At 33.9% G+C, this 27767-nt stretch overlaps 5 protein-coding genes across 6 annotated transcripts; 2 read left to right on the top strand and 3 right to left on the bottom strand.

The window, feature by feature from the left end:
• The first annotated feature begins 249 nt into the window (after positions 1–249).
• On the top strand, positions 250–2447 carry LOC125212161 (ribitol 2-dehydrogenase). The gene is made up of 5 exons (XM_048112249.1): positions 250–555; positions 644–906; positions 1051–1144; positions 1232–1358; positions 2149–2447. The coding sequence occupies exons 1-5, from the start codon at positions 420–422 to the stop codon at positions 2288–2290; spliced, it is 762 nt and encodes a 253-aa protein (XP_047968206.1). The 5' UTR covers positions 250–419; the 3' UTR covers positions 2291–2447.
• Positions 2448–5432: 2985 nt separating this feature from the next.
• On the bottom strand, positions 5433–8942 carry LOC125216498 (zinc finger CCCH domain-containing protein 62-like). 2 transcript variants are annotated; one of them, XM_048118232.1, is made up of 9 exons: positions 8798–8942; positions 8537–8673; positions 8063–8180; positions 6780–6841; positions 6625–6676; positions 6442–6544; positions 6199–6297; positions 5996–6106; positions 5433–5917 (listed from the first exon to the last, which is right to left on the bottom strand). In XM_048118232.1, exons 1-8 carry the CDS (start codon positions 8917–8919, stop codon positions 6005–6007), a joined length of 795 nt encoding a protein of 264 aa, XP_047974189.1. In that variant the 5' UTR covers positions 8920–8942; the 3' UTR covers positions 5433–5917; positions 5996–6004. The 2 variants fall into 2 exon arrangements, 1 of the variants encoding a protein (XP_047974189.1); XR_007175422.1 differs by lacking the exon at positions 5433–5917 and having other exon boundaries at positions 6199–6301.
• Positions 8943–11504: 2562 nt separating this feature from the next.
• LOC125216782 (phosphoglycerate mutase-like protein 4) lies at positions 11505–12910 on the bottom strand. Its single transcript, XM_048118550.1, has 7 exons — positions 12793–12910; positions 12659–12725; positions 12525–12575; positions 12344–12454; positions 12134–12262; positions 11981–12056; positions 11505–11889 (listed from the first exon to the last, which is right to left on the bottom strand). The coding sequence occupies exons 1-7, from the start codon at positions 12813–12815 to the stop codon at positions 11705–11707; spliced, it is 642 nt and encodes a 213-aa protein (XP_047974507.1). The 5' UTR covers positions 12816–12910; the 3' UTR covers positions 11505–11704.
• A 912-nt stretch (positions 12911–13822) lies between these two features.
• On the bottom strand, positions 13823–17545 carry LOC125211952 (phosphoglycerate mutase-like protein 4). Its single transcript, XM_048111924.1, has 7 exons — positions 17325–17545; positions 16991–17120; positions 16524–16574; positions 16331–16441; positions 15338–15469; positions 14874–14949; positions 13823–14797 (listed from the first exon to the last, which is right to left on the bottom strand). Exons 1-7 carry the CDS (start codon positions 17501–17503, stop codon positions 14577–14579), a joined length of 900 nt encoding a protein of 299 aa, XP_047967881.1. The 5' UTR covers positions 17504–17545; the 3' UTR covers positions 13823–14576.
• Positions 17546–17753: 208 nt separating this feature from the next.
• Positions 17754–20242, top strand: LOC125215112 (ribosomal RNA small subunit methyltransferase NEP1-like). Its single transcript, XM_048116433.1, has 7 exons — positions 17754–18096; positions 18166–18258; positions 18467–18611; positions 18714–18824; positions 18912–18994; positions 19109–19166; positions 19923–20242. Exons 1-7 carry the CDS (start codon positions 17845–17847, stop codon positions 20000–20002), a joined length of 822 nt encoding a protein of 273 aa, XP_047972390.1. The 5' UTR covers positions 17754–17844; the 3' UTR covers positions 20003–20242.
• Positions 20243–27767: the final 7525 nt, after the last annotated feature.

The following is a 27767-nucleotide window of genomic DNA, read 5'->3' as shown; positions in this document are numbered from 1 at the left end:
CGTTTATGTAGTTCACTCTTTACTTTTATTGGAAGATAGATTGTAATGTAAACATCAACACATTAGTTGTTGGGAGATTGAAATTAGCAAAGTTGCAAAACAAACTGGTGTCGCTATTGATGGTGACGTGGAGGGAAGCTTCGAGAGAGAGAGCATTGAGTGAGCAGAGAGACAAAAGTCTATTGTGCAATCATAATCGACAGTATAGAATTAATACCACTGAATCTCCAGTGAGATGCAATCATTCGCTCCAAAAAGAGGAGAAAAAGAAAAGACACAAACTCAATAAACATCCGACCGCCTTTGCATTTGATTTTTTAATTAAATAGTAGATTCCATTTTTAGATAAATCACACCCCTCTCCCTTTCTCCTTACAAAACAAACATTAAATTAAGATAAAAGAGAGACAGAGGAGAAGATGCGGAACATGGGCAGCTCCCCCTCCCCGCGAGGCATCGCTGCGATAGTCGGCGTGGGCGGAAAGCTCGGGCGCTCTGTCGCCCGCAAATTCGCCCACGAAGGCTATACCGTCGCTATTCTCGCCCGCGATCTCGGTCCGTCGCTAATTCGACGAATGCGTTCTTTTTATTTTATTTTTATTGTAATGTAATGAGTGAATAAGTATATCTGGTGCGCGCGCAGGAAGGCTGTCGAGATTCGCGGACGAGATAGCGCGGGAGGAGAAGGCGCAAGTGTTCGCAATCCGCATCGACTGCTCGGAGACGCGGAGCGTGAAGGAGGCGTTCGAGGGCGTCCTCTCGCTCGGATTCGTCGAGGTTCTGGTCTACAACGCCTACAACCCGGCCTCGTCGTGGGCCCCCACCGCCTTCGCCGACATCCGACTCGACAGTTTCGAGAAGTCGCTTGCTGTCTCCTCTGTTGGCGCATTCCACTGCGCCCAGCAGGTGAATTAAATTAAAAAATAACGATGAGATTGTCTCTGTCTCATCGTTATTTTTTTATTATTATTAAATTATGTGTGAGGCAATCTTAGTTGAAATATGATTGAGCAATGATTAGCGATTTCTGCGGACACGTGTTGGAATCAGGTGATCCCGGGGATGGTGGAGAGGGGGAGAGGGACGATTCTATTCACCGGCTGCGCGGCGTCGCTCAACGGCATTGCCGGTTATCCTGATTTGTGTATGGAATTAATTTCACTATTTTTTCCTGTTATATTGAAATAGTAATAGTAATGGTTTTTAACAAATTAATTACATTTTATAATAGGTTGTGGGAAATTTGCTATGAGGGGCTTATCGCAATGCTTGGCGCGAGAGTTCCAGCCATTGGGAATTCATGTAGCTCATGTCATCATCGACGGCGTGATTGGCCCACCCACGTCGGCTGCACCTAGGTTCGAATCTCATATTCTGATTAAAAATGTTACTTGAGATCGTGCCGAATTATATATGGAGTTATTTTTAAATTTAATTGTTCTGTCACATTCAAAGTGTCTATAAATCAGTATGGAATTAGGAAGGGTGACAGATTCCTCTTCTTTTAAAAAAAGAGTAAGATTCATATGGTAATAAATTTTAGGTTAAACCAAAATGGATCCTTGAATGCTTTTTTTTAGTTTGATAATTAAGTAGAGTAAATGTGAATGATAACGATAGAGAATGTATATCAAATACTCCCTCCGTCCCAGATGATTCGTCCCAGTTTTACATTTTGGTTCGTCCCACATAATTTGTCCCACTTCACTTTTACCATTTTTGGTAGTGGACCTCATATTCCACTAACTCATTCCTACTCACATTTTATTATAAAACTAATATATAAAGGTAGGACTCACATTCCACTAACTTTTTCAACCCAATTTTCATTACAATTCTTAAAACCCGTGCCCGGTCAAAGTGACCCGAATTATCCGGGACGGAGGGAGTAACTGCCTGCCAATGACCAGCTAGCACCATGAAAGATTCTTGTTGTAGGAATCCGCCGGAATCTTTTTCACTTACCAACTTGCAATAGTACAACATTCTATTTTTATTTTGGATAAGATGCAACTTTGTGGATAACACTTTGTACATATGAGGTATATGGATGGAATTCATGATTAACTTCGTTAGCTAGGCTTCTTAAATTTTTATATACTCCATTTACTTATACAAAGATTGTTTGGATTATTTACTAAATGGTAGGAATGCATTGTCATCAACGTCTGGAGGAGGTATGATGGATCCAGACGTGGTGGCTCAAACCTATTGGCAATTACACGTTCAAGATAGATCGACATGGACACAAGAGATAGACCTCCGCCCGGGCGGCCCAAGGCTATTCTAAACCAAAATCAAATTATATGGAGGAGTATATGCTCTTGTTACTTCTATTTGCATTACCATTAATTCATCCAATTCCAAATGTCTATTCCAATGTAATTCATCTATGGGTGTCGTGTTGCCTGGCCTTGATTTGTGAAATTAAGTATTTTTCTACTTTAGTAATTTGTTTCTAAGTTTGGGTTTATATAGAGGGAAGTGGGTGGCCTAAAGAGGCAGTCGTGTTCAAATACAGTACACGCAATTTCTGATTCCACTTTTTGACCACTTTTCTTTACAATTTGCCTTTTTGTGGGTTGCAATTATTGGATGGATCCCCACATTGGTCCCTCTTTGTTTCAGTTATATCTAATCAAATTACATATGTTTATGCACTATATATATTGCTAAAGGGAAAGAATATAAGGATGAAATACTAGTTCATGCTTTCTATAGCCCTATTGCGTCATTGTTGAATTAATCGCATATTTAATCATATGAAGCATTTAGACGTGGAATAAGTAGACAGTAACAAAAATCAATATCGTTTACAAATATTTTAAGTTTACATACAATCAAATTTTATTTGGGATGAACAGCAATGTAGAGTGCACTTGGTGCGACCAAAATGACATTTGGGCCAGTTTAAGTTTGGCGTGTCCCACTTGGACAATTTGATGTGCCACAATGGTTTTAATTTTTCGAAATAGAGACTATTTTATTTATTTTTTTGTCTCATAAAAATAATTTTTTTCTATTTTTATAACTTCTTTACTTTAATATGGTGGATTCTATTTTCTAGTAATATATTTTAATAATTTTCTTTTTATTTCTTTCTTATGTTATCAATTATAATTAAAATCTGTATCATTCTAAATATCTTTATTTTTATTTTTACGAGATAGATGAAAGGGACTGATAATCATGCATCATAGTAATATAAATCAATTATCTAAACTAATTCCTTAAAATGTTCACATTTGGTGTTTCCTTTCACTGATGTTGCCCAAAAATGCTACTCCTATTGATGTTGGTGGAATTTAGTGTGCGGGGAAAGAATAGAATAATTGGGATGCAATAAAAGAGCAAGAGCCGTCATTTTGAATGCGGTGGGCCCCTATTATGTCGATGCTTCACATATTCACATGGGCGTGTATTATCTCTCTACCACATTCCATTCATTCATTTTAAGATGTTTCACTTGTTTTAATATATGAGTTTAATATTTCATTAAATTATTTTATTTTTATTATATTATAAATCTAATAACTATTATTAACTTATTTTATTTAGAGTCTCATTTATAATGGCACGAATTTTAAGAAATATTAAGAAAAGTTGATGGAGTAAAGTTAGTGGAATGGAGTGGAATGAGTTAGTGGAAGGTGAGACCTTATTACCATTTATCGTAAAAGTGAACCGGATCTCCTATTCACATACGAACTAAAATGGAAAAATAGGACTTTTATTCGCCAACTACAATTAATACTATAAAAAAATGTAATTCATACTCCATTGACATTTTATAACTATCTTCATTCACATTATTTAAACCTAAACCAAGTCAAATCAAAATAAAGAGATGTGAGGAGTAGTACAATTATCTTTTTTGCGATTTTGTCCGAACAAATTTTTTATTTAAAATGATTGATTCGTTAATGGTGTAATCTACTCCAATCTTTATTTATTAGATCACTTATATATCAATTATAAGATCTATGAATGTTATAATCTAATCTATTCGACTCTTTACTATCCATTATATATTAAGCTTTTCGACTTGTATCAATTCTATTTACAGAATTTCATTTTAATAATTGAGTCATTACATGATGTGTCAAGGAAATGGCCTACTCTAGCACGTTTGTCCCGTTAAAGATGTAGTAACATTTTAATGTTTTGTGTTTTTAAGTAGAGGGAGAAAGATAATTGGAATATTCATGAAGAAAAAAAATTGTATACGGATGTATTTTATGATAATTTTTTAATAGGGAAATTGTAACATCTTTGAAATAAATTAAAAACAAAGTGATGAGTGACTGATAAAATTAATGTAAATTTGAAAATGGGGATTGAATTGATAAATTATAGGATTAATATTTCATTTATTTTATTTAAAATGTTTACCTTTTCTTTTTAATTTATCGTACTCAAGAATATGGAATTTTTAATTTATCTTACTCAAAAATATGGAAGACAAAAGAGGGAGAGATCATTGATAAAACTTACAGCTTGAAATAAATTTGATAAAATCAATGAAGATGGTTGCATGGGAAGTTGTATTAATTGAAATGAAAAGTAAAAGAAAAGAAGAATTATTGGGTTATTATGGAGTACACGTAGGCCGGATGTGTCGATTGGTCACACTTTTGCATCAATCAAAAGTTCATTTCCTCTCATTGTGCACATGCATTTAAAGTTTGCACATAGCATACCTTTCAACATAGATTATCAGAAATAATTCAGTGAAATTCTTGGGTCCCTTGAAACAGTCGTGATACTGTGTTCATTTTATAGGCCAATTATCTTATATCAAATGCCACTAACATATTAATAGTATCTAATTTTGGCATGCTTATAGCTTCAAGTATATATTTTTCTAATACTACCTCCATACCTACATCCTTAATAAAAAAATTTAAAATGACATAAGTTTTAATACGTAATTAATAAAATAAGAGAGAAGAATTGGTAAAATAAGAGAGAAAGAGAAAAATGAGAGGAAGAGAAAAAGTAGTGAAAATAGTATTAATGAATTGTAGGGTTCGCCGTCCTAAAATATATCGATTCAAAAGTTTATAATTTTAAAAAATGGCAAAAAGTGGAAATAATTTATATTTTTATTGGACAGGTATTGTATAATTTGTAGACTAGAATACATGCAGATGGAACACCAGATCAGCACACCACAACTATTTGCTAAAACTAGCCTTAATGGTAGGGGGCTTAAACTTCTACCATAATTACATTTCAAATCTTTTTTTTGATAGTGAAATTAAATTTTTCACATTTTATGCAAACTCTTATTTCATCTTTTAATCACCTAAAAATAAAACTTGCAACAATCTTTTGTAAAAAATAGCCCCTAATTAATTTTTTTTCTACATCCACCCCTATCATCAACACAGTATTGCATAGAAGCATCAATTTACCAATGCATACTTATAATAGCATCAACTTTTCATAAAGAGATAACGTAAATGCTATGTGGTCATGACATGCATGAATTGGCATAAATTAAATAACATCAACTTTTTTTAAACACACATACTGCACTAATAGAAATCTTGGTGGAAACCTTCCATATTCGGGCATATTATAAAACTTGCTGCTTCATGTACATTCTTGCTTCAGTAGGGAAGGGGCCAGGAGTAGGGGAATCCAGTTATAGACGAAAAACCTCCACGAGAGTAGAAGTTATGCGGTTCTGTTGGGAAAAATGTTTGCGCTGGTTCCTGATAATATGGAGATGGAGATTGTCTACTATGGTTGGGAGAGTAGTGATGTCTTCTGTGAGGTGCAGACCCTCTTGAACCTGCATTTTGTTTTGTACTAACACGAGCGAAATGGTGCCTTTCTTTGCTTTTCACCGAATCCCTGTGTGCATTTCGAGAGTTCTTCCCGCGACTTGTCTCCCTTGTTTTGGATGGACCTAAACGAACGAAACAGCTGCAATGACAAATTGTGAAAAATAAAAAGCAAATTTTTTCTTCTTCCTAGCAATGCTAACCTTTTAATGCTAATGACTCGTTCCTCCTCGTAGCTCTAACAGCTCTTGCTGCGTCTCCTCGTCTGTGCTTTTCAGAAAGAACTTCACTCTTTCTTTTTCATTCTTCCAAGGCTGATGCATCAATAGCATAAAGATGAGATATAGAAGATTAAAGATAGATTTCCATCTAGAGGATGTAATGTTGCTATGTTAATGTGAGTCACCTGTCTGAATGTTTTCATTCTGTAGAGGTTGCGGCCTTTAACGAGTAAAGGGAACAGAGGATCTAGTTTCTTATCCCCTCGGCTCCAGAGCACTTCGACCTGGCTTCATTTGAAAAAGGAAGGGACAGAAGTGTATTAGCGGAAAGGAAAATGAAGATCACAAAAAGATAAAGGTAATTTCACCGCGATTGACCTCCTTCATTTACCATCCCTCACAACTCAACCAATCAAAAGTAGTTTTACCGTGAAAGTGTGTTGTTGTCTAGTAGCGCCATAACTTTCCTTGATAACCCTCCCAGCAACAGTCCTCCTTCCTGTAGTTCTGTTTCTTGCGCCTTTGCCGGACCTGTTCCAAGAAATGCATGCATCAACACAGATCAAATTGAACAAACCATTAAGAACAGCATTTAAATTACGATTGAATACATTCGATGTACTTTCTGATGGAATAAAACAGTATCTCCCTGGCATACATCACCTGCAAAGAAGAAATTCAGCAAAGTGTGAATTAAATGTGAATTAAATCAGATAGAACAAGTTTCCAGATAAGTCAGAAAAATGTACGGGTTGAGAAGAAGTACCGGTGCAGTTAATGATAAATGATCTTCGGGGATAGAATACTTCACCACTTCCATCTTTCAACCTGTGAAGAAAATTCATGCTGGATTATTCTTCAAAACCAAACAGAAACTAAATCATGGATAATATAGAGATGCAAGCATTAATAATACTTGAAGTATTTCAATAAGCTCAAACTCCAAGGTGCCAACCACGAATCGAAAATGACAATATGCATTTAACAAATGTGTTTTTTAACTCTGGGTATGTCCAAAAGTGTGCACATGTAGGCACAATTGTACTGTAGTTTGTTTTTCTGAGGAAACATGAATGTTAGTAGTGCTTGGTTTTGTTTTCCTGTTGGTAGTTATTGGACAAAAGGTACATAATCATCAGTATTTGTGTCATAAGATACCACAGAACCTTCACATATTCATACTGTAGAAAAGCTCTAATTCAAAACTTTAAAAAGAAGAATGAGATGGTTCAAATAGGCCTTGGGAAGAAAATTTCAAAATGCCCCATTTAAATTTGTTCATTTTCTGCATTTCAAAAATAAGGCAGAGATAAAACAGCCTACACATGAGTTAGACTTGACAATCTGTGTACAGTTTAGCTAAAAGAAAACCCCTAGCTTAATTTTGAGAATATTTCTAAGAATAGCTTACTCCATGTCTTATCATTCTATTGAAGGATAACTCACCCTCTGAACAAGAGTGGATGATATAAATATGGCAGATATAAGGAAGAGCAACAACCACATATAGGATCAATCCTCTTCAACCAATGTCAAAAGCCTCGTTATACACAAAAGGCCTTGGGAAAGCTCTTCACAGAAGACCAAGAGAATCAAATCTAGTTTTATGTGTTCCTTCTGCTGCAACATTCATTTCATATGATTCAAATTCAAGTGAGATACTTATCTATCTCCAACTGAACGATTTTTATGCATCTAACCTAATAGAAGATGTCTTATACGAAAGAGTTTAACTCATTTAAGCATTTTAATCTAATCCTTCTCATGCCTAGTTTCTCATTCTTTCTTATAGGGTAAATTAGGAAAACAGACTGCAGAAAAAGCCTAAATTTTCCTTGAAATGGTCTTTATCTTCATAACATGGCCCTATACTATCAAAGAAACGAAAGGCGAGAGGTTCCAAGGATGGGATATGCCAAAGATGCAATCGGGCATAACCTACCTGCTCATTCAAATGTTAAAAGCACAGCAAATTTTTTTAAAAAAAAATCACTAACACGAAAAAAGACTCAACAAACAATCGAGAATGCTTTGAGATATAAAACTAACTTCGAGTGCTCCTCGATCCTTGCTATGCACTCTTCTTTATTCCCCGATAGCCTCAAATTATGCCTTCGAAGGTAGGCTTTACATTCGTCCAATCTTAGTTCTTGCATATCACTTCTCCCTACAGAAAACACAACCAATAAACCACATTTTCTCATCACATACTACCTCCGTCCACCAGAAATAGACTAATTTTACCATTTTTTTTCCGTCCACTAAAATCAGACCAATTCTAAATATGAAAAGCTTTAAACAAAAACCAACCTACCCTACACATCAATCTAAATCTGGACCCCACAATCTACTAACACTATTTCCACCATCTTTTCCCTCCCTCTCTTACTTTACCTATTGCGCATTAAAACTCGTATCATTTACAATTTTTGTCTATTTATAATTTCAACTATCCTCGATTTATAACTTCACAAGTGACATTACAATTTCTAAATCATAAAAAGGAAACAAAACATCACAAACCTCGAATAAAATGAATGACCTTGTTGTACATGGACTCCGCATTAGGTTTATCGTCATATCCCCGGAGTTTAGCCTTGTCTTCATCTTGTGAATAATTCCCCTCTCTCCAATCAAAATCATCATCAATAACATCATCGCTGAGGCAAGAGTAGGAAGAAAATCACAAAAGGAAATACGACAATCGCAAAACCTATCCAAAAAGGTAATGTATGCAATATAGCATCTGCACTGACCATCAAAAGGAAAAATAGCGAAAAATACCAGGAAGTAGACGAACTAATCACTTCAGTGGCGTCGAAATCAGAATCGGAAGGAGGCGAATTTGATTCGTCGGAAGAAGAGATATCGACGATGATCGGTTTATTGGATTTGTCGACAGCCATTCAAACTCCCAAAGAATTCCACTTGCGGGAAACACTTACCGATATGAAATATAAATTCAAAATATTCATAAATAAATGTATATAAATTTATAACGCAAAATTTTGAACAATTATCATAAGTGGAGTACAATATTTATATCAAATTGGTTATTAAATTTTAATTTATTTCAAAATAAATATTAAACATTAAAGTACTTTATATTTTAAGTCTTTTGATAAAAAAATCAAATTAAGTAAAATTTATACTTTAAATTATTTGAAGTTCAATTTAGTTTCCTTTATATTTTTAATTCCAATATGTAAATGAGAATGCTACGTCAAATTATATAGATTTAAAAAAGTACGATGTAAAAACCTAAAGAAAAGTAGAAAACATCCGAAAACATAGCGTTTCTAACATGAGAACGCATTACTCGGTTCTTTCTCATTCCCCTTTAATTAACGGATTAATATAAAAAAATTATTTATGAAATGCTAATATAAGTTCAAAATGATTTAGTTACGAGGATTAGTTATGGAGTAAAATTTTGACATCACGTTAACGTAGCATATAAAAAAAAATTAATTTGCACATTTTATTTTGCACCCCTCATTTGCGATTATCTTACTCAACTTCTACGAACTGAAAATTTCAGTACTTAATGTTGGAATATGTTTGCACAATTTCTTCGGTATGGATATTGATTTGTCATAGACTCATAATCAATCGCCACCATTCAATCAATAAGCAACATCGATGAAATCATACCTTAAAACTTCAAACTAGCAATAAATTATGTATCATGTACTCCCTCCGTCCCCGATTAATTATCACTCTTTGATCGGACACGAGTTTTAAGAAATGTAAAGAAATGTTGGTTATAAAAATTAGTGGAATGTGTGGCCCACTTTTTATTAATTTTATAATAAAATGTGAGTTAAGTGGGTGACAATTATTGATGAACAGACCGAAATGGAAAAGAGTGACAATTAATCAGGGACGGGGGAGTAATATATTTTAGTAAGTGCATCGTATTAGAAATTGGTCACTTATCCCTTAAAAGGTCTTATAAGGGGAGGGTTATCCATCCTTATATAGATGAGATAGGATCATCACCAAGTCGATGTGGGACAAGATTTAATAGTTCTAACACGCTCCCTCATGTGTGAGCCGAAATGACACATCGGACTTCCATCACGCCCCCTTAAAAGGCCTTTTATCTCTTTATCTCTTCTCTTGCCTACCCACATGATGGAAGTAGACGTCACCACGGTTCATGAACCGCCGGTTCCCGGTTCGGAACCGCCGGTTCCGGTTCAAAAAAATATGGAACCTGAACCGGCCCGCCTAGGGTCAGGCGGTTCCGGTTCCGGTTCCGGTTCAGTCACGGTTCCAAGCCGGTTCAAAACCGGCGGTTTCCAGACGGTTCCGGGCCGGTTCCGGGGCGGTTCCGGTTCGGACCGCCGGTTCAATGCCGATTTTTTTTTTTTTTTTTTAATTCCGGTATAGTACTAATTGTATAGTTGTAGGTGTAGTTGTAGTCTTGTACTATCGAATAAATAAATACAACGAGAATGACAATTGACAAATGGAGTAGAAGTCGACATTGGAGTTGGAACAATTGGAATTTTATTGAAACAATCATACAATCATACAAATTTGAACGATATGTGAATGTCGATATTACAAATACAAATGTTGAAAATTGAAATTACAAAAGAATCAAAAGACTTAAATAAAAAAAGTTGAAGTAAAAACCAATAAATTATAAATGTAAATAGATAGTATATATATATACTCTTAGTCGGCATGCCTACGCCCGCATGCCTATACCCTAAACCCTGAAAAGCTACCGGAACCGCCGAACCGGCGGTTCGGAACCGCCGGTTTCCGGCGAACCACCGGTTCCGGTTCTTGATTTTCCGTGAACCTGAACCGGCCCGCCTAAACCGCCGACTCCTATCCGGTTCCGAACCGCCACCGCGGTTCCGGTTCACGGTTCCGAACCGCCGGTGACGGTTCCGGGCCGGTTCGGTTTGGTGACGTCATGGAAGTCTGATGTGATCATTCTGGTTCACATGTCAGGGGGCGTGTTAAAACTCTTAAATCTTGTCTCACATCGACTTGGTGATGATCCTAACTTGTCTATATAAGTATGGATAACTCTCTCCCTTATAAGTCCTTTTAAGAGTGAGCGACCCATTTATAATACATCGCACATTCCACTAACATTTTATTTATAAAACTAATACTCCATCCGTCAAGGTATAGTTGAGTCTTATTCGATATTTTAAGGTAGTTGAGTCATTTCCTTATATAGCAAAAACTTTTCTTTCTCTAATATTCTACTCTCTTTCTCTCTCATAGTTTATTCACTCTGTTTTAACCTTTAGTATATCAATTTCTTAACTCTCGTGCCTAAAATAAATGTTTTTACTACCTTGGTACCTTGGGACAGAGGGAGTGCATAACAGTATGACTCACACTTACTCTCCATCTTTCTTCATAAATTAAAACAATTTTTTAAAACTCGTACCAGTCACATGGTACATTTAATCCTGGACGGAGGGAAGTTTCATGTTTGCGGTGGCAATGTGTAGTAGGATTAATATGGTAACAACAAATTAAATGGATTCATGCATGCTCATTGATACAACTACCAATTCGTTGCATCAAAGTAGATATATTGATGAGGAAAAATAGAAGGTTGGGAATGACAAATTATAATAAGATTGTTTAAGTAAACTTATTATTGCTCATGAGTGAATAAGTTGAAGTAGTGAACTTTTGGTGCTTGAAGCTTGGCTAAACACCTAAATTTTTGAGGTGAGTAACATCGCCCCAGGAGTTGATGGCCCAATCATGATAGGAGACATGGAGAACATTGATGGATGCATTTGGAACCTTCCCCTTAAAATCTTCAGATGGAAGTGCCTTCTTAGAGATTGCCTCTATGGCAGCCCCATGAGATACTACCACCACTCTCTCCCCTACATCCATCAATATAGCTAGCTATTCACAACTTCTTTATGTAAGAAACACAAGACAAATTAACCCAATCCATACAATACATTACATTACCTATGTGTTGATTTGCAATCCTCTGCACAGCCCGCGTGCACCGGTTGTACGCCTCGTTATAACTCTCTCCACCACCCTGCCCACGTTATCAATTCATTATCTAAATTCCAGAATTGAACTTGAACACTTAAAATTTTAACAAAGAGAGAGTACTGGAACTCCTGCGTCACGATTGTGTCTAGAAGCAGTGAATTTAGGATCCTGAATTTGATCTGCTTCAACAAAAAGAAGGCCTTGAAGCTCCCCGAGATGTCTCTCTCGCAGTTCTGGATCAGTAATCACCTAAAAACACAACAGTCAATGCATATGTGATCATCAATCCTTTACAAACACATTAATTAAACAAGGCACAATACACATTACCTTAAGCACGCCACAGCTTTGTGCTATCATCTGAGCAGTGTCAAATGCTCGTTTCAAGTCGGAAGAATAGACTGCATTCAGCTTAGGTTCCTTTCCGAGCCGCTCGGCCACCTTCACCAACCAAACTCACTCATAATCAAATACTATCAAAACCAAATTCACTACAAGAATCATGACTTACAGCAAATGCCTGCTGCCTGCCACGATCATTTAAATCAACATCCAGCTGCCCCTAATTATAACAATAAAAATACACTAAAATTTGACATTCTTCCATTAATTAGTAGAGTACTTGATTCGTTTATTCATGAGTACCTGAATTCTGCGCTCAACATTCCAATCGGTTTCGCCGTGACGAATCAAAACAATCTCCGCATATTTCCTGCGCAAATCAATTGAAAATCAAAACACAGAAATCAACTTATTCTCGATCCAACCAAAGAGTTAACCTCGAGTGTAGCTGATCGGCCATTGAATATAGTATGCGCTGGTAATGGTAGCTTGTGTTGTGCAATGGGTCTACAAATGCTAACAAGACAACAACTCCTTTGCTTTTGAATTCAAAAAGTAGTTATAAAAAATGAGAGGATGTCTTTTTATATTAGTATAATTTCTTGTGTATCAAGGGGCGTCGAATAAAATATTGAAATCGCTGGTAGGCATAACAACTTCTTTTCTTAACAACTCTATGTTTGACGCTCATTTGGAATCTTTTCCTCTTAAATTCACATATTTAGTCTTTTTTAAAATGACTTGAGAATTGTTATAGTAGTAGTAGTATGAATGGAAGTCTTTTTATATAATTTTGTACTTTGTCAAGGGGCCCCGAATTAAATAATTACATCGGCTTGCAACAACTCCATGCTTGACGATTATTTTGGAAGCTTTTCTCTTTTATATCGAAATATTTAGTATTTTAAAATAAATGGTAATTAATTACACTCCTAATTATTTCTATTTTATCAATAATATCATAAATTATAAAAATAATAGTGTTAGTGGATTGTTGGGTCCACATTATAATGATCCAAAATGATAAAACTTGCCAATTTTTTGTGTTCGGGGAAGTATATGTAACTCTAAATTATTAATTTTATGGCAATTGTACCCCCACATCTATTTTTCGAAACCAGACGTGGCTCACCAGATTGCCAAATGCATGTCTCTTGAGCTTTATAAAAATGATAAATCATAAATATCATTTCAAATTGGATATGCTAGCATCACGTTTCTACCCGAAATTAGCGGTTTAAAACCGAAGACTAAAACCGTGTACTTCTACTTCAAATCCCAAACTGTTTTTGCCCCATCAATTAGTAGTAAAAACGATAAATATCATGTGAGTAATCTAAAATATCGAAAATATAGTTTTCAAATTTGTCTAACATGTTATGACACATCAACATGTCACGCCAATTTTCATGCGAAACCGAATAATAAACATAGGAATATCAATTATCTCTGGAATAAAATATTTGCTATAATTAATTGGTAATATATTGAACTCTTATCAATGATCCGTAACATAAGATAGGATTAACATTTTCTCAGATCGAGAAAAATAAGAGGTGCATGTTTTTTTTATTGCATATTGTCAAAAAAAAAAAAGAATAAAGGCCAAAAGTGGTCCCTAACATATGGTTGTTTTATCAATTTGGTCCTTAACATTATCTTTTTGATTATTTGGTCCCTCACAAATGAATTCTGACCCGAATCGGTCCCTTATTAACAGATCCGTTAAAAAATAGACGGTGATTGCAAACTTGACTAAATTAAATTACTAATTGTAGTTAATTTGGTCGGTGAGCGCCCACCGCCGTGGGCGGTGCTTCCCCTTTCCCCAAATTCCCCCAAATGAAACATCTCGATCGGATCAGCTTGATGCAGGCGAACGTCGCCGATTTGGTCAGGGATGCTGCGTGTTTAATTTTGTTAAGATTAAGAATTTTAATTAAGTGTAATTAATTACAATTAGTAATTTAATTTAGTCAAATTTGCAATCACCGTCTATTTTTTAACGAATCTGTTAATTGGGGGACCGATTCGGGTCAAAATTCATTTGTGAGGGACCAAATAATCAAAAAGATAATGTTAAGGACCAAATTGATAAAACGGCCATATGTTAGGGACCACTTTTGGCCTTTACTCAAAAAAAAATACAGAACGTCATAATGTTTTGACAAAAAATATTAGTATGACTCAGTCTCTCCCTCACTATGAGAAATCTAGTACCTTAGCCAGAGTTCCGATCTCCGCCAAAGCCCGAATCCAGAAAGCTGGTTTGGTTGAGGTGACTCACATCGCCCCATGACTTAATGCACCATTTCCCATCCTCAGAGAGGTGAAATATGTTGACGGAAGTGTTGAGAACCTTCCCACACCGCTGATGTGGAGAAGCCCGTTTGTGAAGTGCTCTGATGGTACCGCCGTGTGACACTACAACCACTCTCTCACCTGCATAAACCCAACATTATAATGAATTGCTCGAATCTCTTCTCTGGACACGACAAGTTGAGGAACAAGCAAGTACCTTGGTGTTTCTTCGCTATCCTTTGCAAAGCCAAAGTGCTACGTTTGTATAGTTGATTGAAACTCTCTCCACCACCCTGCATACGTGGCGGATTAGCTATAACCAGAGCAATCCGTAGAGAAGTTCACATAGGTCAGAAATAATCTGCATTTATATGTCCATTCATGAGCATGGGACTAGATTTAGCGGCCAATATGTCTGGTATAAATGTTTTACATGCCACCTTTATGTAAGGGGCAGCAATGACAACTGGACAAACTAAATGAACACTTAGGAATAAATTTCCACAAGCAACCATCCAAGTATCCAACCATTCTAAATCACATGAAAAGAATGTCATTATTACTCCAAGAAAATAAACTCTTAAAGAATGCATACCTAACTCCCGCAAAACATAGAGCACCAAGATAACTATAAGTTAGTGTGTGCGCGTGAATGTGGAGAGAGTGAGAGAGAGAATATACTGGAATTTCTTGATCTTCATGGGAAGAAACAAATGCTTTATGAGCTTCTGGTTTGACTCTCTGAGCTTCATGAAAGACAACCCCTTGAAGGTCTCCAAGATGTCTCTCCCTCAAGTCTGCTTCTTTAGCAACCTGATGGACGCAAAACACATTATTCGGGATATGTGTTAACTGAAAGGTAGTGCCCAAAGCTAACAAGCTCTGACAAAAACAGGTATGAAACTCTTTAACTACAAACATTAAAAAAAAGTATCATCTGAGTCAGATTGAACTCTAAAGTTACACATTTCATGTTGTACAGTAATCAATCAGAACCAAAGAGCAGCGGGTAACTGAACAATACATAAGGGGCTACACTTTGCATGCTTTTGGTGATTGGTTTCATCATGAACTATATAGGATATACGAATCACCAATTCCAGTGAAACAATTTGGTTAGACATGTATGGCTCGTGAGAGCATATTGTTCAATCATCCAAATGGTATGCCATTTTACTATATAAGTGTTGCATGCCATCACTTTACTGTTTTATGGAAAATAGATTAAATTGCTATATTGTTAAACACACCTCCTACCTCCAATTTAATACTCAACACCAAAAAGTACTCTACTACAAAACCATACAAACCAATAAAAGTTTGTTAAACTAAATACAACAATGAATGAAGACACTGAACTTGGACAAGAAATATACTTCATTAAAATATTAGACTCTCGTTTTCTTTTTCTAGATTCGCTTCTTTTCTTGACTAAATAAATAAATAAATATATATCCTGATTTCGCCAACCATTCTCCAAGTTGTGCTGCAAGTTTCTAAATTTCCTTGCAGTGCAAAAACTAACAGCCAGCTCATAAATACAAAGTTATTACCGCAACAAATAAGTGAGACTGCTTAAAAGTAGATTCATGGAAAGTACTTTACATCAACACATCACTGCAAGAAGATAAGAATCATGAAAACCAAAGCTATAATATGATCATCCAGTCATACCTCAGTTACCCCACAGCCTTTTGCTATTATCTCGGCAGTGCAAAATGCTCGTTTTAAGTCTGATGAATATACTGCAGAGATTTTGGGCTCCTTTGAAATCCGGTCAGCCACCTTGTGCAAGAAATAACAAATTCCAATTCACATTATTGCCTACACTAGCAAATACACCAGAAATTGCAGAAACACAACATACTGCAAAGGCCTGCTGTCGCCCAACATCATTTAAGTCCACATCCAGGTGCCCCTGTCCATCACAAATATGATAACTGTAACATAAATGTTGATGAATCTATTCTTTACCACTACATCAGAAAGGGGAACATGTAATTGTAAGTTATAAGTGGTAGCTAGCACAAAAACTGCTGTCCATTAATCTTCAAAGGAATACTCATTTCTAAACTTCAATATCCAAATGATGTAATGCAAGACCATAAATTTTACTGGAATAGGATATAAGTAAAACAAAGCAACTTAAACGCAACTACAATTCTTAAATAAATGAATAAAAAACCCCTTTCCTAACTTTGGTTCAACAGATTTATGACTAATTTAAAGCACCACGGCCATGAATTCTGATGCAGAACTCCAGCTTTTAACATAATGGTTCATCAATTACGTGAATACCGCACTTGATTTACTCAGAAAGAGAAAGACAAGGACCTGGATTCTGCGATCAGTATTCCACTCCGTTTCGCCGTGACGAATTACAATTATTTCTGCATATTTAGGGCTAACACACTCGATCGTTCCACCATTCTCAGTACAATCAAAAGTACCTAAAACAGAGGCACTGGAAAAAAAAAAAACACTGTCAATAAATTCACAATTTCAGCTGAATGTCAATAATTGTTGTACCAAACAGTAATACTTTCCCATTTCTGAGCTAAACGAGATGTAAAATGAAGCAACTATTGATCAATCGGTATTCATGAAAATTACCAAAAAAAAAAAAAAAAAAAAAAAAAAAAAAAAAAAAAAAAGAGTAGCACCGGACCTTGATCCCGAGCTGGCCATGCGATCGCCGGCGAAAACGGTAGTGGAAAACGGTGGAAAACGTTTGAGGCTTGTGTTTGTGTAGAGCAGGCGGTTAGGTCGAGAGTTGGGAATGGAGTGTGGCGGAGATTTGCGGAATTGGCTCACACACTTTGCACTATACACGTTTACTGCAATCATAATATTCGAATTTGGAACATTAATATTCCAAGATTATCAAATATTAATACTTCACTTAATTGTCATTTGGTTTTTCCGTTCATAATATTTGAATTCTGATAAATTTAATTTTCTTTTATGCTCTCAAACTAATATTCGGAGTAATATTTTAATAATTATAAAATGTTTTATTGGGCATAAATCATATGGCCACGTGGACAAAAATCTGGCCACAGATATAAAAGCAAATCGGAGAAAATGGAATCTGAGCCTAAACCTCTCTTCTTCATTGCTTCTAAAACCCTAACTTCCAGAGCTCAATTCCAGCCGCGATTTCTAGGGCTAAGAAATTAGGGAAAATCATGGGGCGGGCATACAAAATGAAAGGGCAGAAGAGGAAGAACAAAGATGAGAAATACGATAGAGAGCAATCAGTCGAAATGGCGGAGCCGTCGAAGAGAGTGAAGACAGACGCCTCGGACTCTGAAAAGGAGGAAAATTTGGTTGCTGATATGCCCGGGATTCCGATTGCTCCACTGGATACGGGAAGTAACAAGCAGCGAGTCATCTTTGTTCTCGAGAAGGCCTCTTTGGAGATTGCCAAAGTTGGAAAGGTTCGAACTTTGTAACATTGTGTGTGTTTTGGTGAGGATTGTGTATTGATCTGTTTTTTTTGGTGACAGACTTATCAGCTATTGAGTTCCGACGAGCATGCCACCTTTTTGGCGAAGAATAAGCGGAACCCCGCCGATTATCGCCCCGATATTGCTTTTCAGGTATTGATTATGCTTTGTTCAGTCAATTTGATTGCATTTCCTTTACAACCAAATAGTTGTACCTAATTTTGCTTTTGACGATTAGAGAATCTCGATAAATTTTGTTTTGCTTTAGAGGTGATGATATTTTGGAATAGATGCTAACTTTTTTGTTGAATATCAACACTTGTAACTCTGTTTTCTCTAAACAATATGTTGGCAATTTTAGGCAATCCAAACAATTTTAGATAGTCGCGTGAACAAAAGTGGGAGACTGAAGGCTCTGTATGTAAGGACACAACAAGGTCTTCTATTGGAGATCAAGCCCCACGCGCGTCTGCCAAGAACATATAAGAGGTTCTCCGGTCTCATGGGTCAGTACTAAATTTAAAGAAGTAGCACAGTTTGCGTATATCCATCTGAAATGTATTGGTCATAGATTTTACATTTGTGATCTTTCTTATTAACTGTTACAGTACAATTGTTGCAAAAGCTGCACATTACTGCAACTGGCAATGGTGAAAAGCTTTTACGCCTTGTGAAGAACCCTGTGACCCAGTATCTACCCACCAACAGCCGTAAAATAGGTGAAGTGGATTTTCTTTGCTGATTTTTGTCTTTGGGGTTTGTGTTTGCTGCCAAATTAAATCTCAACTGGTTTTACTGGACTACAGGCTTCTCTCATAGTTCGGAAAAGTTGATTGACATGCACAACTATGTTGGTAAAATCAACGAAGAATTGGATTTAGTATTTGTGGTACATTGCCAGTCTTTCTCGTTACTTTTTCTTCCCTTGTTTTATTTAATGCTCTTTATCAATGCTATTCATTTAGCTTAAATTTGTTAACATTCTTCTCTGGTGCATCGACAGTTAGGAGCAATGTCCCATGGAAAAATTGATGAAGATTATGTTGAAGATTATATTTCAAGTAAGTCCTCTAGAATTCATGATATGTGTAAATTTAACTCAACATCTCTTTACAGGGTTTTGCTTATATTTTCTGCTCCTTATTTTATAAAACTGTGAGGAAATAGGTATATAATAGAGCCCTCTTCTCATACCTGAGGAACATGTAAGCCTTGAAATTGGTTTAGCACTTTAGCTTCATTCAGAATGATGAACAGCAAGCCCCTAAATTTTCTAAAAAACAAACAATCAAACAATCTAAATTGGGTATTTATTTCAGTCTGGGCCCACAAAATCACCATTGTCAAATGCCTTTGCTTTATTTTTTACAGTTTGATAGATGGATTTAATTTATCTCTCCCCAAAAAATAATAAGCATAGGAACGATATGGACAAATCATGATTAATACCAATCTCTCTACGTGGAAGGCATATTACCAAATTAGTCACTAAAAAGCAGCATATTCATGGCCTTTGGCGATCAACTTATTTGAAGTGAACAAAAAGTAAATATTAGACACATCGGAATGATTTCAAGTGATTCACCCTTGTTTGTGCAGTCACTTCACTTGTTCAAATCACTTCTTTGAATAATAACTTTGGTACAGTGAGTTGACATTTGCTGTTGATTAATATATATCCGAAGACGGATCACCATCTAGTTTACGAAGTAATTCAAGCATTTCACCTAGTTGGTCAGAGCAAGATTTCCACATGTTGCTTCTAGTTTTTGTTTGTATTGTGTGTGTATTCTGATGATCTTGATGTTTCCTTGCAGTCTCCGAATATCCATTGAGTGCTGCATATGCCATTTCGATTATTACAAATGCTGTAGAGCGAAAATTCAATATCTTGTAAGTCGTAGCCAAAGCCCCCAGTAAGTTTGGTTTCGTATACAAGTGCAAGCAGTGACGACTTAAGCAGATTTTCCGTTTTTCCTGTGCCAGATTGTAGTTTTTTTTTGCTCAGACTGCAGTTATTGATTCATAGTATGATCATTGAATGTGATATAGGTTAGCTTCTACTACTATATTTTTGTATTTGTACGCTCTTATGTTGTGAATTTTGAGATATAGTACTTCCATTTTATGTTGTGAATTTTGAGATATAGTACTTCCATAGTAGAGGCGTTTTGTTTAGAGCAATTGTTTAGAAAGAATGATGATAAATAGTTAAAGAAGAGAGAAAGTAAAGTAAGAGAGATATTAGTGTAGATAAAAGAGTCTTCTCTACACTTATTTTAGGCCAAGTGCACGGTCCGTACCATTTGCTCCAAGGCGTCTCTCTCTTGACTATTCATGCACGGGTCGTGCATTTGGTAGCCCTTTCGCATGGCACACCTTTTTCCACTCTGAATTTGTGGTCTTATCGCTCTGCCTCAATCCACAACCCATGAGATTAAATTACTACTAAAGCAAGTTTAAAACATACTGAAAAAGTGCATAAAACCAATAATAAAAATAGCTGCTACTACAATTTAATTTACACCATATACCAATTTATATTTTGGATAATTCAAAAGCAAATTCGGCTGCTTAAGGCCCACATAATCTCTAATAATTGCAATTTTCATTTGTTGGATTTAGGGGTCTAAAATGTTGAAGCGACTATTGTTTATTTTATAAGTAATTAAATGCAATTCAGTCCTCACTTGCATTCTGTGTTCTCATTCATTTCTCTTGCAGAGTGAATTTATTTTTGTCACAACGAGTTTAAATGGTAGACTAAATACGGTAAAGAAAACTATTATACGGAGTACCTCATTGAATCATACTCCCCTCCGTCCACAAAAAATAAAGCAATTAGTATATGGCACGGGTTTTAATGTAGAATTGGTAAAGTAAGAGAGAAGGAGAAAAAGTAAGTGAGAAGTAGTGTTAGTGGAATGATGTGTATGATTATTATTGTTGAAAACTTTCCATAAATAAATTTGTTCTACTTTTTGTGGACGACAAAAATGATAAATGTGCACTATTTTTTTGGACGGGGGAGTATATAGATTATTAAGTTTGCGTAGTGATTGAATCGATGAGTAAATGAGCAAGTTCGAATTTAATCTTGTTTATAGCGATAGATTTTAGTAGTAGTATATTGTAATATACTAATGGAGTTTGTTTGTATTGGCAAATTTTTCTTTCCTATATCAACAAAAAATAGATATTCATGTTTCTTGTTCCCTCACAAATTCATACTATATGAATCATCAATCTTTAAACAGAATATGATCATGATATGATATAAAAAACTACTACTCCATATATATAAAGCAAAAGATAAGGGATTTGGTGAAACAAACAAATTGGCCTCATGGGGTTGTATAGGGACACAACAAATTTGCCCCAACATCCCTCCTTAAGGGCAGCATACAATAATGTGGCCAACAATAAAGATATACTATTCATATTCTCCTTTACTACATTAAATAATAAAAATGTTTAATGTGATACCGAAACACATTTAAGAGTAACAGACTTGCTATTTCTATATTGCAAACCAGTTTAGAGATCTGCAAATATTCTATTGAGTGGATAAAGTCAAATACACTATGCTTTGTCCAATTAATGCAAAGCTAAACTATATGTAAGTAAACACAAAATTTGTCATACTAATAAATCATTGTTGGAAACTTGGAATAATATGATGACATACATGCCCTCTACTTAAGTTATCATAGATATCTAGAATGAGCTAGTTGTAGGAATTTCAAAACAAAACAAAACAAAGACAAGAACAAGGAAACATTGGAGGAATAAATAAGCTGGCAAAAAGATTTTGTGTGTGGCCCTAAGATTGCCATTTTTGTTAATGATTTGGAAGAAATAAGAATATACTACTGTACTCCATTTTACTAGCCAAAAGAAATGCTATAAATTACTATCATCTCTTGCAATTAAAAAGCCTGAAAATCAACGCAGCCAAAACACCAGTTCAGTTTAAATAACTCAAATTCATGTCCTTACTATAAATAGCTCTCATTGTAACGGTAAACACCCAAGTATTAAAAATTCTCTAGTGAAAAAATTGATATATGTACTTATTACACGTACTAGTACATATTAGATGGATATATGCATTAGTCACAAATGAATCAGGTCAACCTGGTAATTGCTCAATTTAATAAAGTTTAATTCGAACTTAATTTTTTTAGAAAACTTTTAATCCAATACAAACCTAGCCTACTACTTTCAAACACGAACACGAACCACATACAACATGATATAATATGGGTTGATATAATGCAATAAAAACAATATAACGACCCAAACACGATTAGTACTATAATTTATACAATTAAAACGTGAAACTAAACTATTAAACTTGAGTTTTAAATATAATTTATATTTAAGCCTGATTTACACAAACTAAGAGAATAAAACTAATGTCAGGCCGGAGTGTGGGGGCCGCCAAGGCAACGGAATCACCTTTAGCTGCAAAGAGAATAAAACTAATGTATAATTCGCCATAAAAATAATTTAAATATTACTAGTACTTAGTTTTTAATAGATTATTATCCGAACTCAACTAAAATTATTTGAATTTTATAATTGATCAACCAGATAAGGACACGACCACAATAACACCTAACTCAAATCCATTCATTTTGTTATCTTTGTATGTAGTAAAATCTTGAGGAAATGCCGACCTGACCCACAATATCAGGCAAGAATCATGATTATGAAAACTCCTAACCAAACAAACGAATCCTTCGTTTTTGAGACCAAATCCTTCCTTGGAATTGGAGTTTCTTCAATTTGGACCAACCCCAATTACTCTCTTTTTTTATGCTTTTAATTCCATCGTCTACTCATTTACTTTTTTTATGTATTTGAACAATTGCGATAAAAAAAAGTTTTGGCCAGTATTTTATTTTAGTTGAATTTTAATATACGTTGCTATATGTGCAAATTAAAATATTCGAATTCGTAACCGTGTAGTATTATACATCTTTCATGTCTATATACGTGAACTCATATCAGCTTATTAATTATTGGAGTCATCATATGTTGGGAGAGTAATTTTATTGCAAAAATTGTTCGAAGATTGATTCGTACATGCACGTTGTTAAGGTAAAAAGATTCATAAGACATTAAAATTCTTTAATTATACAGTAAAAGCTATAATCAAAATAAAATTTAATACTAGTAATATTAACATTTAGAAATTAAAACCATCCATATTGATATGTTGATAGTACAAGCTCTTGCATAGTTTATTATTTGTTCAGCTGTCAATGTGCATTGAACATTTTTTTTGACGTTTCACTATTACTACTATACTATATAAATGATAAATTAGTTAAAACATAAAAGATCGATTATATTACCTAATTATTCGTAATACATACATATACAATTAATATTTTCTTGACTAGGTACATAGTTAAAATTATAAAAATTAACGAAAAACCAAAATATTTCAGAAAAAATATATGAGTACGTGTATATGTGCTACAATGTATAAAAATTAATGGAAAGAATCAAATGCATTTTTTTAAGGAAATATATGATGCATTGCCAAAAAAACGCTTATTAATTTAACAATTTCAAGTTTGGTTGGAACTTGGAAGGCAGTATAAACCTATAGTTTATAACTAGAATAAATAAAACCATATTGTTAAGTCAATCGTATACATATAATTAAAGTATTAAGATTTCATGCACAAAGCATATCTAATAAAGAAAACAGCAATGGAGGAAGGTTCAAAGCATCTCATTTGTTGAACTTTGTTTATCATTTAAGAAATCAGTTAAACAGCTCATCTTAACATTTTATTGTTTTGTTTTGGAACAATACGAAAATCCCAACTATACCATAAATTCTTTAATTAATTATGTGTTTGATACACGAAACATGTCTACTACGGTTATTGCGTGCGTGTGTTTGAGAGAGTTTTGTAAACTTTATTAATAATTAATTAGCTTGCTTGTGTTTGTTTAGCACCTCTTATTATGATTTCAAACTTCTTATATTTACTTGATTCGAATCTGAAGGTAAGGTAATTATTTTAGATCATGAGAGCTCGAAAATGAATGAATAGTACTTATTGATTAAATCTTGTGTTTTTTAGGCATTTTTATCTTTTCTTTATCATTCTTAGGGCTAATAGGTTAGTTCTCGGGTTTTGAGTATATCTAATTTCGACCCGATATCCACCATTTTTAAAATACGAGCTTGGATAATTGGTGTAGAGATTTTTCGAATTTTAGGTAACCGGTTATGGATTTGTTCATATGTGTTTATAGTTATAAAGGTGTGTGATCAAATACTAACTAAGTTACAGTAATAACTAATAAACTAATATCAATTTTGTATGTTAAAAAGATCAACAGAAAGACATAAATTTATCAATATTCTTATGCTGATAAACTTATGTCTTTGTGTTGATATTTAAATTTACATGTTGTATTGATATAGTTATGTCTTTGTGTTGATAATTTTAATACACTAAATTGGAAGTTATTAGTTATTACTGTAAATTAGTTATAAATATTTTTATTTAGGTTAGAGTCATAGGCTCACTGGTAAATTTATTTAATCACTTCATTTTATCCACATGTTTAATAAAAAATCTTAAAAAGTTTATCCTAATATCTTTAGAGGATCAACTTATGTTAGAAGTTTCATTATTTTGAAATTTATTAGTAGTAGTATCTAATATCCATTATACATATGTATAATCATAGCTAGTATCATAAATTCATAATAATAAGAAATCTAACACACCAAAACTGAAGCTTGAACTTTTACAATAGTCAATTAGAATTTTGTTGGTTTTAATAACTCATATACTTTATCACAATATAATTTATATAAATAGAATAAATTTGAATATAAATAGAAGTGTGCTATTTTTATGGGATCGACGAAAATAAAAAAAAATTCTATTTTTATGAGACGGATGAAATACATTCATCGTACAAGGTGTTTGTAATTCTTTCTTGCTCTAAATTTCAACATTTCTCTATTTTTTTTTTACCTCAGAGTCATGACCTACAAAAGGAAAACTTACACAAAAGTTAACTCGGAGCAATCTTGCTTTTTTTCTTAGTCAACCTATTTAGTTTATGACATCAATGATAGACCACTCATAGTCTCACATTTTCTATAATCAGTCATTTTTTGTGTTTTTCATAAACTGACTAAAGTTGTTTGTGCTCTTAAGTGACGTTCGAGGAATTCTTGAAAACTTACGTTTATCGTGATATTCAATTTAATTCCCCACTATATTTTTATTTAATTTATGTTACTAATTTCACTAACTACGAAAATAATTGATATAAAATTAAGCATGGGCTTGCCACATATTTTCCATTTCCCAAATATGGATCCAATAATATAGAGGATCATAATTTGTTATGGTGTACAAAATTTGAAGACATTAAAGGATCATAATTTGTTATACAAATTACAAAATTTGAAGACATTAAAAATGTTCAAGTTTGACTGGTGGATATATTTTGATTGATTTTGATTCGAGACTGGTTTCAACTTCATATTCTCTTTCTTTTGAATTTAAACTTTTAATATAAAACAAAAGGGATAGCAGCCATTAAAATCCTGGAATCTAGTCAAATTTAGATCTATTTCATAAGGTTTGAAAATGAAAAAATATATTATCACGAAAGTTTCCATTTCTTCTCAATTATCTCATTTGCATATGTCTTTACTCATACCCAAAATCACGTTGTTTAGTCATAATAAGAAAGGAAAAATTATTTAAATGCAAAGAAAAAATACTTATTAGTATAATGAAAATGTCCTTTTGCACATCGCAAAATAGGTCATTTTGTACACAATTGAAACAATTGACAAAATTTAATTCTTTGTGACTACAACTTTGACTAAAATTTGCCAATTAAATAACAATTAATATCTCAAGAAAAAAAAAAAGAAAGAAAAATTTTGGAAAAGTAAAGAAAATCATTTTTGGATTTGTTAGACAAATTTTATCATGGGCCCTTCATTATGACAAATAAGTAAACTCGAGTCAATGAAATTTGTCTCATTAATTGTTAGTATAAATTTCAACAATTGAGGCACTAGACATAGTGCGGATGTGAATGACAGTTTGAAACAAAGAATTCAATTAAACTTATCAATCTGCCAATTCAAAAAGCTATCGGATTTCTAGATGGTCAAAGCTAAAATTTGAATCATAACTTTTCGACATATAGATTAAGAAATTGTGTTAAAAAATAGGAGAAAAGAATAAAGTAGAAAATATAAAAAAGGAATAAAATAGGTGATGGAATAGAGTAAAAATAATTGAATGTTTTTCTTTTTTATAAAAAAAAGGAAATGACTTAATTTAGTTGTGACATCCCAAAAGGAATACGAACTCAATTTAGCTGAGACAAAGGAAGTGACTTAATACTACCTCCATTCCACAGTAGTGGAACCATTTCTCCATCTCGGAACGTTCCATCATAGTAGAGCCATTTCCCATTTAGCAAAGAGTAACATTTACTCCCCAAGTTACTTTATAGCGTCTCTTAATTTATTATCTCTACTTTTCTCTCTTTCTTTATTATCTTTTCACTTAATATATTTAATATCTCTTTCTTAATTTTCATGCTGAAAAGAAGCGATTCTACTACTCTGGAATGGAAGGAGTACATTTTAAGAAGGTATATTCACCTTTTTAGAAGGTAAATAAGAAATATATCTTCTCAGTTTATTTCTTCTCTATAAAAATATTTTTATTAATATTAGAAGGTTTATATTTTTAAAGAACATACTAAAAAAATATTAATTTATATTTTTCATTGACTGAGTGAGTAGCAGTAGTTATAATTAATTAATTTTGATTGTTTCATTTAGCAATTGTACTTTCACGTGAATAAAAGTAATATTCATTCTAAGTGTAATATTTTCTTTTCGGTACGAAATTTTATTTAATACTATTTTGTGAGTTAAGTGGAGAAAAAAAAATAAGAGTGATAAAAAAATAGAGAAACTAGTATTTCTATTTTAACAAATATGTCTTTTAGAGTGGGTTGGTCGGACCGTCGGATATCCCATAAAAGAAAATGTATCACTCAAGGTAGACGGATGGAGTATTGAAAATCTCTTAAATTATTGTGCCATGAATGTCAATTGACTGAAGTGTGACAAAACGACCCAAATACTACATTTTTCTGCGTGAGAATAAAACAGCAATAACGACTAAAATGGTAGTAGAATGGTATAAATTTCAAAAGCAATTTCACAAAAGATTTTGTTGGAAACAAAATGACAAAAGCAACATCAAGAGTCAAGACGGCTGAGAATTTTTTGTTAATACAATATCTCACGTATTTTGAGGTAATCCTATATTAATCAACAAAGCATTTCTTCATTGTCTATTTAAGGTGTCGAATTTTTATGATTAGCAACACCAACATCAATTAACTGAGAAAAATATGAAGGTGTGGTGTGATAAATTATACTCCTACTTTCATGATATAATTTTGCAACGGAACTATTACTCGTCATCTCTATCACTTCGAACAAACTCGATTCAACAACTAAATTAACTTTTAGCTTCACTTTTTTAGTCTTTAAATTTAAAAACTTAAATAGCCTCATATTTACCTAATCAAAAAATACACATAATAGAAGAAGCAAAGGCCACAGTGGTTAG

Source organism: Salvia hispanica, chromosome 3 (genome assembly GCF_023119035.1).
Source record: "Salvia hispanica cultivar TCC Black 2014 chromosome 3, UniMelb_Shisp_WGS_1.0, whole genome shotgun sequence".
Classification (NCBI taxonomy): Eukaryota; Viridiplantae; Streptophyta; class Magnoliopsida; order Lamiales; family Lamiaceae; genus Salvia; species Salvia hispanica.
The sequence above is the reverse complement of the archived record's forward strand: the minus strand, read 5'-3'. Positions and strand labels throughout refer to the sequence as shown.